This window comes from Hippopotamus amphibius, chromosome 8 (assembly GCF_030028045.1).
Source record: "Hippopotamus amphibius kiboko isolate mHipAmp2 chromosome 8, mHipAmp2.hap2, whole genome shotgun sequence".
NCBI lineage: Eukaryota > Metazoa > Chordata > Mammalia > Artiodactyla > Hippopotamidae > Hippopotamus > Hippopotamus amphibius.
In genome coordinates this window covers 75,527,544-75,551,640 of record NC_080193.1, presented here as the reverse complement: position 1 = coordinate 75,551,640, position 24,097 = coordinate 75,527,544, and the positions used below count along the sequence as shown (strand labels likewise).

At 42.2% G+C, this 24,097-nt stretch overlaps 1 protein-coding gene across 9 annotated transcripts in view; it reads right to left on the bottom strand.

Annotated features, from left to right (window-relative positions):
• Positions 1-3,292: 3,292 nt before the first annotated feature.
• The window catches only part of USP40 (ubiquitin specific peptidase 40), an 85,449-nt gene continuing 64,644 nt past the window's right edge, over positions 3,293-24,097 (bottom strand). For 5 of the 9 annotated variants that reach the window (XM_057745171.1, XM_057745172.1, XM_057745173.1 and 2 more), the window contains 9 exons: positions 23,090-23,164; positions 20,309-20,435; positions 18,235-18,329; positions 16,799-16,917; positions 13,207-13,272; positions 10,726-10,936; positions 10,490-10,585; positions 6,777-6,871; positions 3,293-5,392 (listed from right to left, as the gene is read on the bottom strand). In XM_057745171.1, coding sequence (XP_057601154.1) covers positions 5,281-5,392; positions 6,777-6,871; positions 10,490-10,585; positions 10,726-10,936; positions 13,207-13,272; positions 16,799-16,917; positions 18,235-18,329; positions 20,309-20,435; positions 23,090-23,164 — 996 coding nt within the window. In that variant the 3' untranslated portion in view covers positions 3,293-5,280. The other 4 variants (XM_057745177.1, XM_057745176.1, XM_057745178.1 and 1 more) reach the window with 3 other exon arrangements.

Sequence of the window (24,097 nt, the reverse complement as noted above, 5' to 3'; positions counted from 1 at the left end):
CACACTGTTTACGTAAAACCATTTCCTGAGTGTAGTGAGGTAGAGCGGAATAAACACGAGCGTTGCATGAAGCCGCGTGTGTCGGGCGGCGTCCCCCGCGCGTTGTGGTGTCTCCAGTTGCTGCACGTGGGGCTCTTCTCCGCTCCCCCCGCCCCCCGCTGTCCCTCGGGGTCTCGGTTTCACAGGCCTGGCAGTGTAGAGGAAGGGGGGAAGGATCCTTGGAGTCTTTGAGAAAAGGTTTTGTGCCCTCTGGTGGGGCTTTCCCTCATATTTATGATCTTAATTTATACAGTGCCCACCGTGGAAGCAAATGCCTCCTGTATTGCTATGTACATATCCACATCTGGGGTTGTAAATATGTTGTTCAGTGTATAAATAAAACAAGCCTGTTTTTGATCTTACATTGTCAGATTTCTTGTTATCATTCCGTGTGCTTCGATGTAAAATACAGTTGCCAAAAATCTTTCCAAACTGGATTCAGAATTGTTTTTCAGCTGCTCTAAAAATAGGTTGAATTGATGGTGGCTGAAAAGCAAAGTGGAATGAATGCCATTGTATTATTTAGGGTGTAGGTTGAGTTAGTTAAAAATTCAGCAACCTTGGGTTGGGTAGCATCAAGGTTCTCAGGCTCAATCACATGCAGCTTCAGCCTAACCTACTGAGGGCCTGGTCATTTTAGGTAATTTTTTAAAAAAAATTCCATTGGTTTTTTTCCCCTCCTGTTGCATTTACTTATTTTATTTTTATTTTATTTTTGGCTGCATTGGGTCTTCGTTGCTGCGCACAGGCTTCGCATTGTGGTGGCTTCTCTTGTTGTGGAGCGCAGGCTCTAGGTGCACAGGCTTCAGTAGTTGTGGCTTGTGGGCTCTAGAGTGCATGCTTAGTAGTTGTGGCCATCGGCTTAGTTGCACATGGGATCTTAGTTGCATGTGGGATCTTCCCAGATCAGGGCTCGAACCTGTGTCCCTTGCATTGGCAGGTGGATTCTTAACCACTGTGCCACTAGAGAAGTCCTTAGTTAATATTCTAATCTCCTAAATCTTTTATATAAAACTGCAAACCGGAGCTCTCCTACTTTTCTCTCTGTTTAATCGTAGTACCTTTATTACAAGGAAGCTGCCTCTCCAAGCTCAAGGTCACTTTGTCATCCCCCAGTTTCCTGGGGTGTGGGATAGGGGCTGGGATCAACAGAGTTGAAAACCAGGCTGGCAGAGTACCACAGGGCTGTGTGGGCTTTGGATGTGTAGGTTGCCTCCCCAGAAGCTTTCTTCTCTCTCCTTCTATGCTTAGTAGAGCCCCATTTTTGTCCTGGTGTGCACGCTCCTCCCACAATGCCATCCAGGATCAGGCCTCATGCTTACAAGATAGCTGCCACTATTCCAGGTATCACATCCAAACATGACCATGTCCAGGATAAGGTGTGGGTGAACAGGTGGGTTGTCTCTTCTGTGTCTCTTTTTAAGGTAAAAGGAAACTCTTCAGAAAGTCTGGCTTCCACTCACCTCCCCTAATGTCTCACTGTTGAGAATTGTATCACACACTCACGACTATACCAGTGGGTGCAGAGGGATGGGCCTGTACAGTGATGGTCGATCACGCCACCACTGGCTAGCACACTGATGTTATTTTGCTTTTTTTTTTTTTTTGGCACACGGGCTTAGTTGCTCCGCGGCATGTGGGATCTTCCTGGAGCTGGGATCGAACCCGTGACCTCCGCATTGGCAGGCGGATTCTTAACCACTGCGCCACCTAGGAAGCCCACACTGATGTTATTTTATGCCAGGTGCTGGCTTATGGGCTTTACACATATTAACTCATCTTTTCCTCTCAGTGATCCTGTGAGGTGGGTATCTGCATTTTACAGATGAGGACACAGGCTCAGAGAGGTTCACAGCTTGTCCCAGCAGCGTGTGGCAGGGACGGGAGTCACAGGGCAGCTGGGTATTGGAGATAACACCTCGAATGCTGTGCTTGTCCTGTGTCCCAGGCCTGACACCAAGCCCAGCCTGCATGACAGGTGGGGCCTAAGTCACATGCAGGCATCCTGGCCTGGAGCCCGTGGTCCCTCTTGCACGGGGATGGCAACTGTGACCGTGCCGCCTAGCCTGGGTGCCGGCCTTGGAGCAGCGTCTGCTCCCCGTTTTGATCACGCAAGCCTAAGCAGGTTGTAAACTCACAGAGGAAAACCAGCCGGCTGGAGACATAAAGGCTTTGTCACTTGTGCCATGGACGGAAGATCAACTGAAAGCCTCCTGAGCTTTCCAGGAAGCTGTGTTGTCAGCTGGACCCCACGCTGAGAACAAAACTGCCTGTGGTCACCTGGCCCCCAAGGCCCTCAGTCCCAGGTCCACTCAGGAGGAAAGTGCCCCCGCGCAGCCACTGGCGGGCACACCCCGGGGCTGTGCGGGCCTCCATGGAGAGCAGGCCCGGGGTGCTGGGCAGGGTGCTCACGTGGAGCCCAACACTGCGGGGACTGTGACTGCTTGGGTTGCCTCCTATTTTCCAGAAGAGCCGTTGTGTTGTGGTCCCCACCCCCTCAGTATGTTGCTTCCAGGTTGGATCATCTGTCATTTGGCTGCTGGTTGTGGAACCATGAGGCACTCCATCCACTGGGCCCCAGCCAGACCCCAGGCTGAGGGCAGGAGCTGGTGGGCCCAAGGCCTGGCCTCTGGGCTGCGGGTGGAGGGGCTGCTGATAGGAAGGGGGGGGGGCCCTGCAGAGGCCCCACTTGGGACTAGAGCTGGCTTCTCGGGGCGGGGGGGGGGAGGAGCCGTGGGCGCTTCATATCCGCTCAAGGCAGGACGTGGGCAACGGGCCCCTGGTGGGTTTCCTTGAACTTGTGTGTTGCTGTCATGGCCTCACCCTTCTCTGCAGCGCGGCACCTTTCCAGAATGTACACACACCCACGGTGTTCTGTTGTATCTTTTACTTACGGGGCAGGACTGAAAACAGAAGTGGCTGCCGTGTCTCCTGTGCAGCCGGGCTGAGGGGCCGGGTACTTGGTCCTTCACAGCTAAGTCTGTCCCAGAGGGAAGCCGACCTCTCCAGGCCATGATTCTGGATTATTGGGCAGTTGTTGTGCCCCTGCCTACCCCCTTTGCCAGAAAAGTGTCATAGTTGAATAAATGTTTTCTGTAACACAACCACCACTGCCAGATCTATTTCCCTAGAAGGAAAAGAGAACCAGACCACTTCCGGTTTCTTCAAATACAATTATTCCCATGAGTCTGAGTTTATTTAAAACCAAAACACAGTTCTGTTATTTCTAAAGCAGTAGTGAAGTGGTATTTCTAAATATAAACCTCAGCAACTTAGCATCTGAAGTTCACTTGGGAAAAAGGCCAGGAGAACATGAAGCAGTCAGCGCACAGAAACGGGAGGTTACAAATTGAACAGTTTATTTTTTCGTTGACAGAATCTTACAGCTCTCTCCCGGTAGCCTCACTCCATCCCTGAATTGGAAGGGAAGGGGGGGAGCAGGCCGGCAAGCAGAGACCACCCGAGGCCCTGGCCCCTCACCATGGACACCATAAGGCACGTCGACCTATGCTCATCGCGGTAAGTAACATCCAGCGAGGCCTCTGGCTTCTCAGAAGCAAGGCTTTTCAGTTATTACATTAATGTTTTATTACAGTGGAATGTAGGGGCACACGAAGGAGCCCTGTCAGTTACAAGAAAAGGGACAAAGCAGCTTCTACACAGAGGGGCTGGGCCTGCAGCGCTCCGTCACAGAGCTTACACTTTGGCATCATCACCGCCCACCAGGTGCATCAGGAGATAGTCTCGACCCCACGCGCGGGTCTCCTGAGACGGATTTAGTGTTTGAGAGCCTGGAAGTCCTCACCAAAGTCCAACTTCTTAAAACACACCTGCTTCCATACAAATTAGTACATAACTTGTGACCCAACAATTTGAGACACACACACGGAGAAGATGAAAGTTTCTAATGGTGGTGATGACATTGGTTGGGAGGAGGACAGAGGAAGGAAAAGCAGGGTCGTTCATGCCACTCAGCGTCAAGCTCTGTGGAAGGGCAGCCCGGGTGGAGCAGCATTCACTCAGTTAATTCTTAAGCCGGTGATGCAGGCGGAGACCCTAGTCCACATTTGTCATTTTCTTTCCATCTCTTACATTTAAGAGCTATTTTAATATCAATGGTAAAAGGGCTGATAAACTGAAATTAAGAAGATAACCATACTCAGCAAGAGAGTCGCTGTACAGCATCACTGAGGTATAAGAAAGTACAGTTGCTTTTATCGTCTCAGGAATGCCTGCTTTCCACTGAGTTAACTCGAGAAAGCGAATCACCCCAATGTCCTAAATCAATCAACTCGGTCACACAGATGCTTGTGTTTGTCATCCATGCCAATTAAATCTTTTAAATTTGATAGCTAGCCATGCCAAATTAAGGAGAATCTTGGTTCACATTTTTTCTCCTGTGTTAATCCACGCTCCTCAGGACTTCCCCTCAGCCCTTCCCAGGCTTGTCTGCCATGACCCTGCCTCCCCATCAGGCTCCCAGACAGGAAGAGGCCCCGGTGTTTGCAGGCCACCACCCCAGCAAGAATGTTCTGACCACAGACAGCACAGGTCGGACAGTGCCTCCGAGCTGCCCCGCCGCAGCCACACCGCATGCTGCCCCCTCTCCAGCGGCAGATACGTGACGCCAGAGGACGCCCTGTCCGTCTCATCCCGGAAAGAGAGGTAACGCTTGACCATCACAGTTTTAACTCAGACCATAGGGAAAACGTGCCATTTGGGGACCAGAAAACGGACTCCTGTTAATGTCACAGCATGAGCCTGGCTGGCCCATCCGTGTGAGTTGAGCTGTCGGAACCTGGGTGACTTACAGATACCAGAGAAGTCATCTGAACAGCGTGAGAAAGAGAGTGGGGCGTGTGTAGTTTAAAGGGAAGGTTTGTCAGAGGTGAGCAACGTGCCATGTTATCCACACCTGCAGTTAATGCAAAACTAGTAAATTTTCCTATGAAGACAGTGGTGGGAGTCAAGTGTGGTGTGAGGGTGTCGGCCAGTTGGCATCTGTAAGGTACAGCGGGGTCTGTGCCAGACCCTAGGGGGACGCATTGCGGAGCTGGGTGACAAGGGCACTTGCCTGGCCTGAGACGAACCCCCCTTGCTTGTGAGAAAGCAGGGCTTGGAGTCCATGTCCGCACAGGGGAGAAACCAATACACCTGCTCTCAGGAAACTGGCCGGCGACCTGGAGCAGGAGCACGGAGGCCCTGCGCCCGGGGCTGCACCGTCCAGCACGGCCTGCAGCGCTATCTGAAGCTCCTCACGTGGATGGAGAGAGAAGCTTCTGGTCCATGGGGCCGGGCCAGCACCTCTGCGTCAGAGAAGACATCACGGCTCTGCACACGAAGGGCTTCCTGGCTGCGGGGGACATAGAGGCTGTCACGGGTTCGCATCCTGGATGCCGAGGGCCCCACCACATCGAGGAGTGACTCCAACTTTCAAGATCAAGTCAGAACAGGCCATAGCGATGCATGTTTATAATTTTGGAGGCTTTTTCCACGCTGCCCCCTCAGGGGCCTCAGTTCACCCCCTCCCCACGGTGGAGTCCTACGCCCTCCCCGCACAGGTCAGACTCAGGGCTTTTCCCATCTGCTGAGGGAAAGTGTCTCACAGCAGTGCCACCTTTCCTGCTTCACCTTCTGAATCCAAGCGTGACCTTCACAGATGTTCATGTCTGAAACGCCCAGCTCCACAAATGGTTACAAGGTCACCCACCTGGCAGACACCACCTCCACCCCCGGCCCCCTCTTCCCTGTCTTGCATGCCAGGTGCCGCTGGCAGCAGAGGGCATTTCCTGCTGCCATCACAATGCCTGACACTTCGTACCCAAGCTATGGAAGGTGGGAGGAAAGGAAGGCTGAGGTGAGCAGGGGCTGGGTCAGGCAGGTAGGCTGGTTCTAAGGCTGCTGCAGAGAGCAGAGGCCACCAAGCCGGAAGCAATCAGAATGGGGCAAGGACACAGGACCTCGGGAGACTGCAAGTAGGGACCGATAAGGATGACCACAGCCCCCCGGGGTGGCCTGCGTGCGGAGGACGCGGGGGCCCACGGTGGCAGAAGCTAGGTCCAGGCACGTGGCGTTTCAAGTATCAGTATTGGTGGAATGTTCTGGTAGATTCTGAGAGGTGTATGTGGCCTGGAGGCCAGGAGAGAGCTAACCTGTGTACAGAAGAGGGAGGAGCAAGCCCACCCAAGGCGAAGTGACTTGGGCAGAGCAAAGGAAGGAAAGAGGACCCCAACCAGAATATGGACCCTAACTGGAAGGTGGACAGGGAGGGAGCTCCCTGCAGGGGGAGGGTTCACTAGGTTAGCAACCTGGCTGACTGCCTGGAGGCGACGGGGGGAGCGGGAGTGATGGGAAGACGCAGCTGGAGCAGGGTCAGGAGGCTCCAATCGTAGATGAGCAAGAGTGGGTGTCTGAAGGAAGAGACCCAGAGGTGGGGGCAGCCGAATGTGGGGAGATGGGAGGCCAACCGAAGGGACGGGGTCCCCAAGGAGGTAGAACAAGACCCAGAGCTCGGGGAGGGGCCTCCTCCTCGCTGTGAGCTGCGCCCGTTTCTCTTGCACGGTCCCCAGGAAGCCACTCTAGAAGGTGATGGAGAGAAGGTGGGAAAATGTGGGCAGCGGAGGAGGGTTCCACCGTTTCTTTCCAGGCGTCAGTCTGGAGCTTTCCAGCGGGAGCCAGAGCGCTGGTGCCTGGAGGGCACAGTGGAATCTGTCCCGTCGGTGAGGACCCTAACTTACCTCTTCTTTCTCCCCAGAGCGAACTCTTTCTGTTTTTCTTTTCCGATGTCGTCTCTGACTGTGCTGAAATCACCATCGTCTTCAACCAGGAGATTCTGCATTTCAAAATAAGTAATGAGCGATGTTTTCAGACATCTTTTTAGCCTACATTTAAGAGAGATGTGTGTAAAAAATCACCTAAGTTGACAAAGGGGAAATCCAAATTTACATAACCTAGATTAGTAACTGATACAAAACATTCTAGTGCTTGATGAAAACAAAATGAGCCGAGTGGCTGGAGGAGCCGGGGGTGGGGGGGGGATGGTTACTATTCCCGGCTCCCCGAGTGAGGGAGCTGAGGTCGCAGGCTGCCCACAGCCAGTGTAGTCCTGCCGCGCCTGTGTCCCCTGTGCCTCTGCGGCTGCACCCTGAGCTTCTGGGCTTCCTGGCATCTCCCTGGAGCCACCCCGGTGCTTTACAAGGACCGGGCGCTCCCTCCACCTTCCCGGGACTCCCAGCCGATCAGAGACTGTAGATTACTGTAGACCCCGCGGCTCCTACAGGCTGTCCTCCATCAGTGTCCACTAGCCAAAATGCTAACCCTGAGAACACGTGACCAGGAGGAAAGTGTGTCACAACCAGGCAATTCTGAGGCCTGCCAGACCCTGTGTTAGGGACTCCGGGGTTACTGGCCACATTCACAAGTGCGGATCTGGGAGAGTTAACGCTGGTTATAGGGGCGGTGACACGTCAGCTGAAGGGCTGCAGGAGGGCTTCGCTGCTTCTCCACTCTCAGGTGGGAAAAACAATGCCACAAATATGATAATCTCTGTTCCAATAAATGGTGCATGATAAATAGTATAATTTTAGTTCCAATGTTATATATGATGTGCTTTACTTTTTAAAACTGTAAAACATTACAAAATCAGAGAAAATACAGAGACCCTAGGACTGACACCCGTGTTCTTGGGATGCAGGTGGTGAGCACAGTGGTTCCTGTCCACAGGCCCCTGTCACATAACCCCCTGGCTGCCTTTCCTTTGGCTCAAAATGGCATGACTTTCTACGGTTGTTATGAGGACAAACTGAGTTAAATGTATACACGGATGGCTCTTGGCAAATAAAAAATGCTCAGTGACAGTTACCTATTAATAGTATCAACCTTTTACCTTATTTGCTTCATTTTGATTTTTCAAGGAAGAGATGCAGATTCTATTGATGCCCCTCCCCCACCAGAGGTCAGTGCTCTGTTGAGTTTTGTGGGACTGTTCGCATCTTTGTCTTCACTGCACAGGAACGAGACCCCAGCAATCCTTGGCATCTTACCTGGTTTTATATTTTCTATAAATGAGCGTTCTGTGACTTTTTCAACACTAACTACTTGGCTGTATGTTTGCAGTGACATTTGTAGCTCTGGTTTATCTGTTTTACCTGCCATGTTCTATACCATATCAATACTTTTTTTCCCCATTTTACATATTCCCTCTCTGAGGGTCATTTAAGTTCTTTCTGATTTATGCCCTTCAATGCACATTTCTATGCATCTCCCCATACACATGGGTGTTTCTAGGGTTTATATCAGAGTGGAATTACTTGGCTGCATCGTATGGGCACCTTTACTGAGTACTGCCAACTGCTGGCGCTCCTCCTGGTGCTGCACAGGAGACCCAGGAATCTGGCCTGGCAGCTCACAGCCTTTATTTCACAGGTCCCTGGTTACTGGGAAGGTATGTTTTCATCTGCTTTCTGGCCATTTCGTTTTCTGAGAATTGCTGGGTGTTACCCAGAAGGGGAGTGATGGGCAAACATTATTTTTTTATAACTGATTTGTAGAAGTACTTCACATATTCTGGACAATAATCCTTGTTGGTTATATCCTTGTATACATCTTTTCCTATTTGTGGCCTGTTTTCTCACTTTGTATGGTCTCGTTTGACAAGAAGTTTTTACTTTTAACGTACAGTCATCCCTCAGTATTATTCACAGGGGACTGATTCCAGGACTTGTCACAGACACCACAGTCCTTGGAGGCTCAAGCCCCATAGTTGGCCCTCCGTATCCGAGGTTCCACACCTGTGGATTCAACCAACTGCAGGTCATGCAGTGCTGTACGTATTTATTGAAAAAAAAAAAAACCACATATAAGTGGACCCATGCAGTTCAAACCTGTGTTGTTCAAGGGTCAACTGTAGTCACATTTATTGGCCCTTTTCTTTGTGGATGATGCTTTTTATTTCTAATTTTAAGAAATCCTTCTTAACCTAAGTCATAAAAATTTGCTTATATCTTTTCTTCTAAAGGTTGAAATGCTTTTCACATTTAAATCTTCATGTTGACTGCTATATAGGTGTGAGCAGAGGTAAGAGATATAGATTTTATGGGGCCCAAAGCTTACACAAATTTGGCGACCCTCTTATGAAAATGAAATCAAAATTATGACTGTAATTATTGAATAATCATTTTTAATGCTGCCTCAAACACCTGTCAAGTTTCCTTACATGAGTGATTCTGTTTCGAGGCTCTATTTCAATGCTGCCCCTGCCCCAAAGCTACACGGTCACCACAGCTGTGTAATCAGTCTTAATTCTTGGTACTGCAATACCCCAATCTTGTTCTTTAAAAATATCTTAGCTCTTCCACATGAATTTATTCTCTTTAATCTACATAGTTTTTTACTGGGATGATACTGAACTTACAGATGTGGGGAAAACTGATATCTTTACTAAATGTTGTGAGGCTTCCCTTCCAAGAACATGATATGATTCTGTATCTAACTGAAGCTTTAATGCCTCTCAATATTTTTGTAACACTCTCCAGAAAGGTCTTACACACCTTTTCGTTGGACGTAACCTCAGGTACCTTGTAATTTTATGTATGTTGCTCTTATAACCTTCTGAACTGTCTTAATAGAGCTAATGGTTTATCTGTATAGTCTCTTGACTAGAAAAATTGTACATAAGAACAGTTTTAAATTTTCCTTTTAGAATTTCTTTTACCTGTCTTTCAATTTTTGTTTATTTTCTTTTCTTCATTGGGTGGAAGGTCATATTACATTGGGTCACTTTCTTTAGTATAATGTTGACCAGAAGTGATGATTAAAGGAATACTTATTCCTTAATATAAAAAATTATTTAAGAATCAAATTATTAATAAATCAATAATTTAATATTAATAAATTAATTCTTAAATTAAGGATTTAAATCATTAGCTCTTAATACAAAAAAAATTATTACATGACAACAATGTAGGTATGTCTGAGAACTGTGAGGATGGCTCAGTGTTGCGAATATGTTTATGTAATCACACCACATTACCAGATTGAAGAAGAAAAACCACTGGCTAATTAAACAGATGCAGAAAAAGCACAGAATAACATTTAATATTAAAAATCCAGTGCTCATTCATGATTAAAAAAATAACTAAGAGTAAACTAGGAACGGAAGGAAATGTCTTATACTAATATAGGTACCTACATAAAACCTACAGCAACACACTCAGTAATAAAACTTCAAATGCATTTTCATTCAAGTCAGACCCCAAATTAAAGTTTTGGTTTTGAGGTTCTACTGGTCTCATAAAATGAATTGTCTGGCTTTCTCTCTTTTTCCCAACTTTTTGAAACAATTTATATAAAATGGGATTATCTATGCCTTGAAGATTTGATAAAACTTCTCTATAAAATCATTTGGTTCTGGTGTTTTGTCAAAGTGGTAAATTTACTGTTAAAAACTTACCTTAATACCAATAGTATCTCCATCTTTCAAGTAATAAGGTGCTCCCTGCAAATTATCTTGCTTTTTCTTCTTTTTTCTCTTGGTAATTTGCTGGATCTACAGAAAAATTAAGCATCTTAATTAAAGAAAACTCAATCTCAAATTCTTATTAAATTCCCTATCTGTGAAAAACTGTAGTTAACCTATTTGCTATGCCAGTAAGGCCCAATTTCTCTGAGAAAGCCCCACAACTTTACCCAGCTAGATACTGGAAGCCACGCAAACTTTTCAGGAAAGTATTTGGCAATTTCAATTTTCTCCACAGGAAGAGAATAGAAATCGGCCACTCGCTGCCTCAGGGAGCCGGCCGTCCAGCCTTGGGCAGTGTCCCACACCAAGTCCGAGGGCAAGGCATATGCCCTCTTGCCAGGGAGGCGCATCTGTGTCCTCAGCAGCACGTCCTGGGGGCTGCATCAGAAAACAGTCAAATGTCAGATTTACAACAAAATGGGAAATATGCAAAAACTATGGCAGGTGTGAAGGGCAAAACTTCTCCTCTGACTCTTTTGGTTTTTATAAGGAGAGATTTTCCCTAAACCCTGAATGCTAGTGGGAAACCTGTACTTTGACTTCCTTCAATTCTGACCCAGAATGGAGGTGAGCTCCCATCCTGAGTCCACAGCAGAGTCCCTGGGGAGGCAGCAGGCAAGGCTGACGGCGGAGGAAGTTCCTGGTGGGGCACGGAGGGAAGACGACTGGAGACAGAACTGAAAGGGCCCGCAGGGCTATACCAGCAGTGAAAGGGAAGAGGAGTCAACCTGACCAGGCTCCCGCCATGGCAACTCCCTAGGAAATGCTGATGTCAGAACCAGAAGCTGTGAAGCTGGCAGAACAGCCAGGGAGAAGCAATTGAGGGCTTAAGTTGGGAAGAGAGAGATGATGGGTGTGGTTTTAAGAGCAAAGGAAACCTTTGCAGAAGAGCACAGATAAGAGGTCCTTGACGGAAGAGAAAGAAGAGAAACATTCAGAAAGGTCAAGAGAGAAATTCAGATGTATGGAAATTGTTTTAGATAGGACGTGGAATAAAAACTACAGATAAGAATTGGAAGGTAGACAGGAGAAATGAAAACTTTAAGGATGGTGAGATGAACTATTTTAATGCTGTATTTCTATCATATTGATGTCTTTATCAAAAGAAAGGGTAATGCAACTGGAGGAAATAGGCAACACCGGGAGAGTGATGGCCTGGTGAATTAGGAGACTGGACTAAAGCGGGGCACTGTGGTCAAGAAGGAAATTTTGAGAGGGTGTAGGTGTTGTTGGAGTCAGTGAGCTGAGGTCCCAGAGCGTACAAAGGGCGGTCAGTGTAGACACAGGAGTTGCCAAGGAGGTGACAGAGGCTCATGGGTGAAAACCATGAGGAGCCACGGTCCTCACTGAGGGAGGGCAGGAGCGCTCTGGAGGTGAGTCAAGGGCAGAAGCGCAGACGGGGAAGGGGGTCTAAGTGAGTCCACTGTGTGGTCTTCAAAAGGACACTGCTCACGACAAATATGACAGGGTCAATGTATATTGTGTAATATAACATTCTGTATTATACAAAGAGCTCACACAATTTGGACTTTTTTCTAAGATCCCCTTAAAAACAGGTAAAATATATGAAACAATTCACACACTCACAAAATACAAACAGCTTACAAGTCTTTGAACAAATGCCCTAATCTTACTAGCAATCAAAGCATTGAAGCAAATGAGACAATAACCATTTTTCATTTATCAATTTATTAAGCATTTAAACAATGACAACATTCAATGATGGTTTGATGGTGAGGTGAAATAAATACTTAGAAATATTGCTTGTGGGAACATAAATTGGTATAACTTACCTGGAAAGGAATTTAACAATTTAAGAGGTTTAAAATGTCCATACCATTTGATCCAGAAAGTCCCCTCCAGGAAACTACTCCTAGTATTGCAATTTGCATTAAGAATGTATTTTTATAAAACAGTGGGATTAAATGAAGGTCAGACATGGTTGAAAGAGCAGAGTTGTTACACAACAGGTGGGCAACAAGAATTATCATGTCACATCACATAGAAGGAATCTTAATATTTGGTGTTACTGACAAGAATGTCTTATAAAAGAATGTCCTATAATGAAAAAAAGAATAGGTAGGTTTGAACGTGGACAACTTTGGGGTGCTTCTGTATTCAATAAATAATCACTGACAACGACAAAGGCACTGTCCTAGGTATTGGGGATGCAGCAGTGACTAAGAAACAAAGTGCTTGCTCTCACAAAGCTCACATTCTAGTAGCGGGAGACAGATAATAATTGATAATTCAATAAGTATATGTCAGGTGATATTAGGATAAAAACGGCAGGACAAAGGGCAGTGTGTCGGGTGCTACTATCAATCAGTTTGACGATGGACTGACTGCAGGCGTTGATAAGAGCTGGGGAGGAGCATCTTGCTTATACTTCAAGATCCTTATAGGTTCAACATGCATCGGGACTTGCTGAAAAATTAATTCTCACTGGTTTTATGGAAAAATGAGTTCTAAGATCTAGACACCAGACATACAAACACATTTCTAGAACACAACCTGTTTTAAGTTGCCAGACTCCTTAGAAGCAGTGAAAAAAACACTTAAAAAATTTAACAACTTAATCAATAGTAAAGAAACTATCCATTGTGATCAGACGTATATAATTTTGTATGTGTGGTAGGACGTCTTACCCCAAGTTTTCTTCTTTCTGAAGGGGTTCTAAGCAGATCTCAGTTCTCTTTCCCAATTTATATTCCCTGATAACAAGTGAAACAAAATAATATTGAATGACATGTCACTTAAATAGTTAAAATCTTATTTTTTTTTTACCAATTTCAAGTATTCTTAAGTGAAATATTATACCATGTAAGAATACTCAAAATTTAAGAGGCTACAATGAACAAAAAATTGGACAACCTAGAAGAAATGGATAAATTTCTAGAAACATACAACCTACCAAGACTGAATCATAAACAGAAAATCTGAATGGACCAATTTTTAGTAAGTAGATTGAATCAGTAATCAGAAACCTCCTAATAAAAACAGTTGAGGACCAGATGGTTTCACTGATGAATTCTACCAAACAGGAATTAACACCAATCCTTCCCAAACTCTTCCAAAAAAAAAAAAACCAAAAAAAAAAAAAAAAACCAATACAACACAACAACACACAAAACACACAAAAACAACAACAACAAAAAGGAGGGAACACTTCCAAACTCATTTTATGAGGCCAGCATTACCTTGATATCAAAACCAGACAAGGACATTACAAGAAAAGAAAATTAAAGACCAGGATCCCTGATGAACATAAATGCAAAAATCCTCAAAGAAATATTAGCAAACCAAGTTCAACAGCACATTAAAAGGATCATACACCATGATCAAGGGGGATTTATGCAAGGGATGCAAAGATGGTTCAACATTTGCAAATCATTTGGTGTGATACAACCATGTTAACAGAATGAAGGAAGAAAATCATATGATCATCTCAACAAATGCAGAAAAAGCATTTGACGAAATTAAACATTCTTTCACATTAAAAATTCTCAACAGATTAGATATAGAGGGAATGTACCTCAATAAAATAAAGGCCGTATATGACAAGCCCCTACCAAGTATCATACTCAGTGGTGAAAAGCTGAAAGCTTTTCCTCTGAGATCAGGAACAAGACAAGGATGCCCACTCTTGCCACCCATATGCAACACATTTTATGGAAGTGCTAGCCACAGCACAAGTAGACAGAAAGAAATAAAAGGCATCCAGATTGGAAAGGAAGAAGTAAAGTTTTTTTCTCTATTTGCAGATGACATGATATTTATAGAACACTCTAGACTCCACCAAAAATCTGTTTAATAAATGAATTCAGTAAAGTTGTGGGATACAAAATCAATATACAAAAAGCAGCTGCATTTTACATACCAGAGTAAATTATCAGAAAGAGAAATTAAGAAAACAATCCCATTTCTAACAGCATCAAAAAGAATAAAATATTTAGGAATAAATTTAACCAAGGAGGTGAAAGATCTGTATACTGAAAACTATAAGACACTGATGAAAGAAACTGAAGATATAAATAAATGGAAAGATATTCTATGGTCATGGATTGGGAGAATATTGTTAAAATGCTCATACTACCTAAAATAATCTACAAGTTCAGTGCAATCCCTATCAAAATTTCAATAGCATATTTCAATTAGAAATAGAAAAAACAGTTCTAAAATTTGTATAGATCCATAAAAGACTTCGAATAGCCAAAGCAATCTTTTCTTAAGAAAGAAGAACAAAACTGATGGCATTGTGCTCCCTGATTTCAAGCTACACTATAAAGTTATAGTAATCAAAACAGTATAGTATTGGCATAAACACGGACAGATACATCAATGGAACACAACAGAGGGACTTCCCTGGTGGTCCAGTGGTTAAGACTCCTCACTTCCACTGCAGGGGACGTGGGTTTAATCCCTGGTCAGGGAACTAAAATCCCGCATGGCACACAGCACAGCCAAAAAAAGAAAAAAAGCACAACAGAGAGCCGAGCCCAGAAATAAATGCATGCACATATGGTCAATTACTTTACGATATAGGAGCCAAGAACACACCATGGGGAAGAGACAGTCTCTTCAATAAATGGTGTTGGGGGGAACTAGACAGTCTCATGCAAAAGATGAAACTAGACCCTTACCTTACACCTTATGCAAATGTCAACTTAAAATCAATTAAAAGATTTGAACTTAAGACCTGAAGTTGTAAAACTCCTAGAAGAAAACAAGGGAGTAAGCTCCTTGACATCAGGCTTGGCAATGATTTTTTGGATTTGACAGCAAAAGCAAAGGCAATAAAAGCAAAAGTAAACAAGTGGGACTACATCAAAATAAAAAGCTTCTGCACAGCAAAAGAAACCATCAACAAAATGAAAAGGCAGCCTATGAAGCAGGAGAAAGTATCTGCTTTCAGGGGGTTAATATTCAAAGTATATAGAGAACTCGTACAATTCAATAGCAAAAAAGCAAACAATCTGATTTAAAAATGGCAGAGGACATAGACTTTTTTTTTTAAAGAAGACATACTAATGGCCAACAGATACATGAAAAGGTACCCAACATCATTAATCATCAGGGAAATGCAAATCAAAACCACAATGAGATATCATCTCACACCTGTTAGAATGCTTATTGTCAAAAAGACAAGAGATAACAAGTTTTGGTGAGGATGTGGAGGAAAGGGAACCCTGTTCAATGCTGGTGGGAATGTAAATTGGTTCAGTCACTATGGAAAAACTGTATGGAGGGTCCTCAAAAACTTAAAAATAGACCAAATTGTACACTCTAAATACATGCCGTTTATTGTCTGTTAACTCATCTCAATAAAAGTTCTTAAAAAAAATTAAAAATAGAACATATGATCCAGCAATTCCACTTCCAGGTACCTCACCAAAGGACATGAAACAGGGTCTTGGAGAGATTATCTGCACTCCTGTGCGCACTGCAGGATTGTGCACAGTAGGCAAGATATGGAAAACCTAGCGTCTGTTAACCAATGAATGGATAAGGAGGTGGTGTGTGTATGTACACGTACATGCACTCACAAACGCACAAAGGAACATCATTCAGTCATAAGAAAGGACATCCTGTTGTTTAAGACAACGCGGATGGACCCTGAGGGCATTATGTTAAGTGAGGTAAGAAACTGCTGTATGATATCACTTATATGTGGAATCTAAAAAAGCTGAACTAATAGAAACAGGGACTAGAATGTTGGTTACCAGGGGCTGGGACTGGCTGAAAAGGGGAGATATTGGTCAAAGGGTACAGACTTCCAGTTATAAACTATAATCAACATGCTGTACATGACATCCCCAGAATGTATTCATCTTATAACACTGTATTATATACTTAAAAGTTGCTAATAAGAGAGTAGATCTTAAATGTTCTCACAAAAAAGAAATGGTGATTATATGATGTGATGGAGGTTATTAGCTAACACTATGGTGTAATGGTAATCATTTTGCAATATATGTCTATCAAATCAATAGGTTGTATACCTTAAACTTATACAATGTTATATGCCAATTATATCTCAATAAAGCTGGGGGAAGAAAACACTCAGAATTTTGTTCACGGTCTCTGGACCATAGTAAAAACAGATGAAACTACATTTATACTTAATACGAAAAACTGAAGTTGCCTGAGAGTTTAATTTATGATAAAAAGTGTTGTCCACCCGACATATATGGAATGACCTGGAATGGGCTGTTAGGGAGTGTTCACTGAGAAACCTACTTGAGCTGCTGCTGGTGGACTCGTAAGAGCCTGCTGGGGCGCTTACTTTCCACTGTCCAGGCTCTAAGGAAGGCTGGGGATGGGATGGAAAACTCCGAGAAGGAGGGCAAGGTCATGGCCTAGAAAAGAAACAGACATCTGAAAAAGCACTCTTAAAAATAGACTGCTTTAGGAAAAAAATGAAGCGCTACACAATGACATCTGAGGGAAAGAGTATCTCAAGTAATGATAATATCTACCAAAAAAGCCACAGGAATATCTTTCAAATGAAATTAATCCGAGTAATTTTTGTATTCCTCTCTACTGAAATCAGCTTGAGAGATAAGTGACTTTTCTGTTTCTGAATCTGAGCCAAAAGCTACTTTTCAATGATAGTGTTTTAGAAAATGAAACTTTAAAATTAATTTCTATGTGACTATAACTCAAGAGCAGAAACTACTCTAATAAAAGCAAGGAGTCATCTTTTAACTTCCATCTGTGCTAATATAATTCAACAATGTTTGCTCTGCCCTGGAAGTAACTTTTAATTTTGAAATATTTTAGAACCTCTGGATCCAACTGCTAGGCCCAAACCGCTGTACTAATTCTGTAGGGGTGGATAACTATTTATATACTTAGGTTGTAGTACATAAAATGGCCAATATTCATCCATTTTACATCTAGAAACAGCAATTTTGTATCTTTTAAGCCAACATTAAAAAAAAAGTCTCTTCCTGTTTGTTCTGATGACAGTAAGACCATTTTTTTCTTTTTGAGGAAGGTATTTCATACATTGAGGACACACAGGAGAAGTCAATCAATGACTGACACTCACCTTATATGCCCCTACGCTTCTTCTTTTAAGAGCAAGAAGGGATGTTCATTTTAGTCCAACAAGAATAAGATGTTTCTTAAGTATTCTGTGTTGTATTCAACCCAGCCTTTCCACTTGGGTAAAACACTGTGAGTATTAACGTCCAAGAAAACAATACAATACCTAGTTTAACATCCTAACATAAAGCGGATATTCTGACCTCCTGGGCAACTGACAACACAGCTTTACTAACAACACTTAACACATGAATCACAACGACACAAAAACAATGTAAATAAAGGAGTAAAATGAATGCTTTACAAATGTTCCAACAAATGTTTCCCTAAAAAATCAAAATGAACATAAGCTGCAAGTCACTGAGGAGATTTCAAATGAAAGCACAGCATGCCTGTCAGAGTGGGGATAAATGAAAGCCACAGGCAACTGGCAGAAACAAACCAAGGGAGCTCTCTGAGCAATATGTGTGTGTGGCCTGTTGGGTACTCACCACTGAACATGGCATATAACACATGCCATATCAGAACAGACTGTAATTGAGGGAAAAGGAAATAGAAGAATATATTAATATCTCACTGGAAGCAGCCAGATCACCACTAAGGTACGCTGCAGGAGGAAGGCTGACCTGAGACTTCAGCTCCCCCAAGGTGGCATCTTCTGAGATTTCAATGTCTCCCAAGTAGTGGAGGGAAACTTCTGCATGTGTGTCACTGGGAGCACCTACAAAGGACACAGCAAGATGTGTGACAGGAGCTTTACACATACTTAGTTCTTTATTTCTGCAATACAGGCCACATTTTGATACTGCAAACAGATTTAGTACAATTCCATCCAAGGAACTTGGAATCTGAGTTCCTCGAGTCAGCCCTCAGGGCTTCATGGGGAGGAAGCGGTGCCTGGTAGATGGGCAGAGGGGCAGCATGGTGTGGGCACAACACCATGTCCTCTCACTAGAATGGGTTTGAGGAATTGTACACTTGTGCTGTCTACCTGGAATGCTCTTTCCCACACCCTCTCCTTCCTCAAAGAGAACTCTACTGGCAGGATACTCTGCCCTGCTCTCATCTTTTATGTAACCTGTTTCTCTCTCATAACCCTTGTCCCAACTGGGTACTCTTTTGTCTGTTTTCTTATGTGTGTGTATACATGTATTTTTTACATATATATACACACACACATATATATATTTTTTAACCTAATGTGTCTCCCCTACAGAATATGATTTTCAAGAGAGAACAGGTCATCTATCTTGTTTGTCTCTCCAGTGCTAGGAATGGTGGGTGCCACATAGTAAATGCCCAATAAACGTTTACTGACTGAAAGAATCCCTGGCAATAAGGGGGCCTTTCTACATTTGTTTTAAAAAAGGGTAAAACAAAATGCTCTCTCATCTAAAACTCTGGATATAAAAGTTGGTAACTAAATTTGAAATCAGTGATTTTACTCATTTTTGCTTTAGTTAAATGTCTTTGCTTATTGCTGGGCACACTGCTAATACATAATAAGAAATTAATTATAAGTAAATTAAGTAAAAAAAGCTCTTTTCATGAGTGGTTCTTCTTATGTCTTAAGGACCCTGTAAGCTGGTACTAGCTGAAAGACACTTTTAGGAAACTCTCAGAAATAAAAATACTTGCCATATGTTGTGATACAGAAGGACTACCCAAAAAATGAACTTTTTTCTTTATTTTCACAGAGAAACACAATGCTTTTTAAGTTGTAATTATTATTCTATCACAAAATCATTTTTAGAATTAACATGTCTAATATTACTCAAACAAAAAATGACAATGCCAATTTCACAGCTAATTCAACACGAACTATTTTATTGTTCTATACATATAATCCTAACTTCAAAAAGTAAGATCATTTATGTCAATTTCTGTACTGAATTTTAAAAGATAAAAAGAAACATAAGTATATAATAGTTCAAGGCATTAAAAAAGCAAAATAATTAAGCAGCATAAAAGGAAAAAAATATAAAAAGTTGCTCCTACCAAAAATATATTCTCTTTATCTACAGTTACAAAGGAGATTAACTTGTATCTTCTTTGTAATGAAGTGGAAACCCACTTTTTACAATGGCAGTTCAAACTCCCTGCCTTTGCCCATTATGACTTGTGTGCTGAATTTTGCCTGTGGAGGAGAAACTTAGACTGAAACAGTAATGTTTATACACTGTCTGAGTCTTCTCAGAAGTCGATGAGTTGGAATGCCCTTGAAGGAGCTCCTGGGTGGTGGCAGCAGAAAGAACAGGAGCTGCACAGGACCCCAGCCTTGCCTCTCTGCCCCTCGGGGCTGCAGTGAAGTCACTGGAAGTGACTGCAACTTCAATGTCCTGGTCTGTTACAATAAGCGGGGCTGCTATTCCTACTGCCATGAGGTGCCTGAAAAATGATACTGTATAACAATTCCTTGAAAAAGGTAATATATTACTATAATAATAAAGATAATAAAAATAACAGATGGCAAATGAAAGATAAAGCCAAAAAAAAAAAGATGGTATTTTATAGAGGTTAAAAACCACTGTATAAAATAGGATGGTATTATTATTATACTATGAATTATGGAATAAATAGATTTTGATTTTCAACCTTATATTTAAAAAACTACATATTTCAGTTGCCTCTCAGAGCAGAAGCAATCATTTTACTTTTCTTTATGACACATTGGCTGGTGTAATTCTGTTGTGTTCTCACCTTGGGTGGAATCGGCTCTCCAGACCCCGCCTTGAGGAAAGATACCGTTTGTCTGCTCCTGATGACTCTTCCAGTGATGGAAGGGGCCCCGTGGCTGGTACCACCAGATGGGCACCTTCAGGAAACCCTGAGGAATGGAGATTTCCAACTGCTGTGATGCTCACAGATTAAGTTAACTTCCACTTCCACAGAAAGAAACTTTTTCTCGGCCGTGCTGTGCAGCTTGTGGGATCTTAGTTCCCTGACCAGGGCCCAAACCCGGGCCCTCGGTAGTGAAAGCATGAAGTTCTAACCACTGGACCGCCAGGGAATTCCCAGAAAGAAACATCTTGATACAGAAAATGTTCCTGAATTTATTTTCCCTTAAGATGTATGTATTAACTGCCATATATTATACTTGTTTACTGTTTTTACAATCACAGGTTTAAAATCATAAAAATCAGTCTTTGGGATGACTGGGACCAATGTTTTGTATCTTAGTGGCTACAATAAGTGAAAAGTATAAACAAACTAACAAAACATTTGACAGAATAAACTATATAAATATTTTCAGGCATTGTAAGAACACCATAGCATAATGCACAAGTTACATGCAGTTTTTATTTATAGAAGTTTCTAAAGGAACTTTATAGAAAAGCAACAACCTACTGATCTATGGTGCATTCCTATATACCAACTACGTGAACTAAACCCATTTCCTTAAACACATTCTGTAATTTCAGTTTTACTAATTTAACTGGTTCTTCCCCACCCCTTTTTGAGTTAGTAAAGAACTGGAACAGATTTACTAAATAAAAGATCAGTTGCTATTATAGTGCTCAATTTCCAACAGAATATGAGAATGTAAAAAAAAAAAGTAAAGTATTTTAAATATATATTTCAAGAAATGTATATTAAAGTGAGAATATTTTGTTTATCAAATTGGTAAAGATTAACACTCAACTTTCATGCAGTAAATAAATGTAAATCAGAGCAAGAAACTCCATTTTTTTTCACCTGACTGTCAAAACCCAGTAAGTCTAACAATATTTTATGTTGGTGAAAACATAAGTAAACCTAAACTCTCATAAATTGGTGCTAGGAGTATAAATTGCTGCAAAGTTTCTGGAGAGTAATTTGGTGCTGTCAAAACTTAAAATGCCTAAGCCCTCTGACCCAGCCATTCCATGGTTAGGATTTTACCTTCTGATAAACTAGCCCATGCATACAAAGATATTCACTGCAAATTGTTTATGGTAGCAAAAACCATGAGACAACCTCAAGGTCCTTCTTTAGAAAGATTGGTTATATTTCGGTAGGCCATAATCTTTGAGAAAGCAATTTCAGATCTAGGAATTTATCCTGTAGATACATATGTGCAAAATGGCAAATGATATTTTTGGCAGTGTTATTTGTTATTTGTATCAACAATATTCTTTTGAAAAGAGACTGGTTAAATAATTATGGTACCTCCATATATATCGAATAGAATGAGATAACTTTATGGGTACTGATAGGGCACATATATAGGGATAAAACATTAATCAAAAAAGTTAGCTGCAGAGTAGGGTGTCAAGCTTCGAATCATCTGTGTAAATAAAAATATGCATATACATATGTATGTGTACATATATGCTATGTATATACACATACATACATGTGTATGTGTACATTAAAAAGCACTTGCCTCTGGAAGGAGAAAGAAAGCTGGCTGCCTATGGAGGGAGGACCCCGAGTGGCTGGGGGAACAGGAGGGATGGGGGATACTTACTTTTCCTGTCCCAGCTTTTTATACACTTTGAATTTTGTATCGTGAATATTATTAATTCAAACATTAACTTTAAAGAGCATGGAATAAAATACAATAGAATTCTATGAAGTCATGAAAAAGAATAAGGTAGGTCTGTAGGTGCTGATGTGAACAGATCCTCAAGATATTTAAAGGAATAAAAACAAACAAAAAACAAAAGGTACAAAGCAGTGCATAGAATATGACCTCCTTTATGTAAACTTTGCAAAGGATATGCACATATTACACTCAGCATACGAACAGGTGAAATTTTTTTCTTGGAAGGATACACAAGGAAAAGTAAGTTAATTGTGGCTCTTTCTGGAGAGAAAGATATGGGAGAAAATTCTGTTTATCATTTTATAGGCTTCTACACTGTCTGAATTTTCTAATCATAAGCAAATGATTATCTGAGTGCTGGAATTTTGGGTCATTTTCTTGTTTTCACCTTTACACGTGTCCACATTAAAAAAGAAAAAAAAGAACTAATAAATAATGGCTTTTCCAAGTGGTGATATGCAGTGTCTATGGAAAAGCAGTGGTGTGAGCCCTCTCACAGACCCACACTAGGACTGTAAACTTGGTACGACTCCTTGGGAAAACAATTTGGCTTGTTAATTCCATCTTTAGAATTCTCTTAAGAAGGATTTATCTTTATTACTATTTATAAGAACAAAAAATTTAAAACAAGCTAAGCTCTGAATAACAGGGATACAGGTGAATTAAATTGTGGTAAGTCATATTGGATATAATGATTGTTTCTGGATTTTATGGTCAGGCTAAAAAATTAAATATATAAAGTAGGAAATAAAAGTGTACATACAATTGATTTTATAGGAAGAAGATATATAAAGATGTAAAATATGGTAGCTGATTGGTAGGATTTAGGGTAAGTACTCTATGCTCTTTATGATCGTATTTCCCCAGTTTCACACAATGAGAACATATCATCTTTGTAATCATAAAATAGTAACTGTTATTTACAAAATGTCTATTGAGGAGCAAAATCTTACCAGAGGAGGAAGTTTTCCTTCAATTAAAAGCAAAGTATCTCCAGAACAGATCATAAGCTCTTTCAGTGTTGCATCCTGGGGATATAGAAAGTGAAAGTCTTTTTTGTCACTTATGACTTCTGAAAGAGACCATTCAATCTTTTTTAAAAAACCTTATGCCTCTTATTACCCTTTCAAGAAAGAAGTAAATGAATAACGAAGCAGATATCGAACAGATGGAAATAAGCTAAGACTATAAGACAGTATATCATTATGTATTAAAACTGTATAATTATGAACTATAAAAGACTGAAGGAAGAGGATGTCCCTGGTGACGCAGTGGTTAAGAATCCGCCTGCCGATGCAGGGGACACAGGTTTGATCCGTGGTCCGGGAAGATTCCCACATGCTGTGGAGCAACTAAGCCCGTGCGCCACAACTACTGAGTCTGCACTCTAGAGCCTGCAAGCCACAGCTACTGAGCCCATGTGCCACAACTACTGAAGCCCACGCACCTAGAGCCTGTGCTCCGCAACAAGAGAAGCCACCACAATGAGAAGCCTGTGCACTGCAATGAAGAATAGCCCCCGCTTGCCGCAACTAGAGAAAGCCCACATACAACAAAGACGCAATGCAGCCTAAAAATAAGTAAATTTTAAAAAAAAGGATTGAAGGAAGAGAGATGGATGAGATGAGAAATGACAGACTAATTTACATATGATAAAATTTTAGTTAAGCCTAAAAGATGGGCTGTATTTGGAAAAGCCAGAGGAAACAAGAAGGAATTTCTCAAGGAAAGAAGAACACAGGAAAGTCAAGGTTAAGTCAAGAGTTAGTATGACTTGTTTTGGGGAGGAGCTAAGAGACTAGATTAATTAGAATGGGAGGTAACCACTGGAGAGTGACAGGAAAGAAAACTGGGTTGGAAAGGTGGTCACAGGTCAAAGGGATGTGGAATAGAAAAAAAGCAGTTTTCAGTTGCTTTAAAAAAACCACTCAAGATTTCTGTAAAGGGGGTTTTTAAAGAGC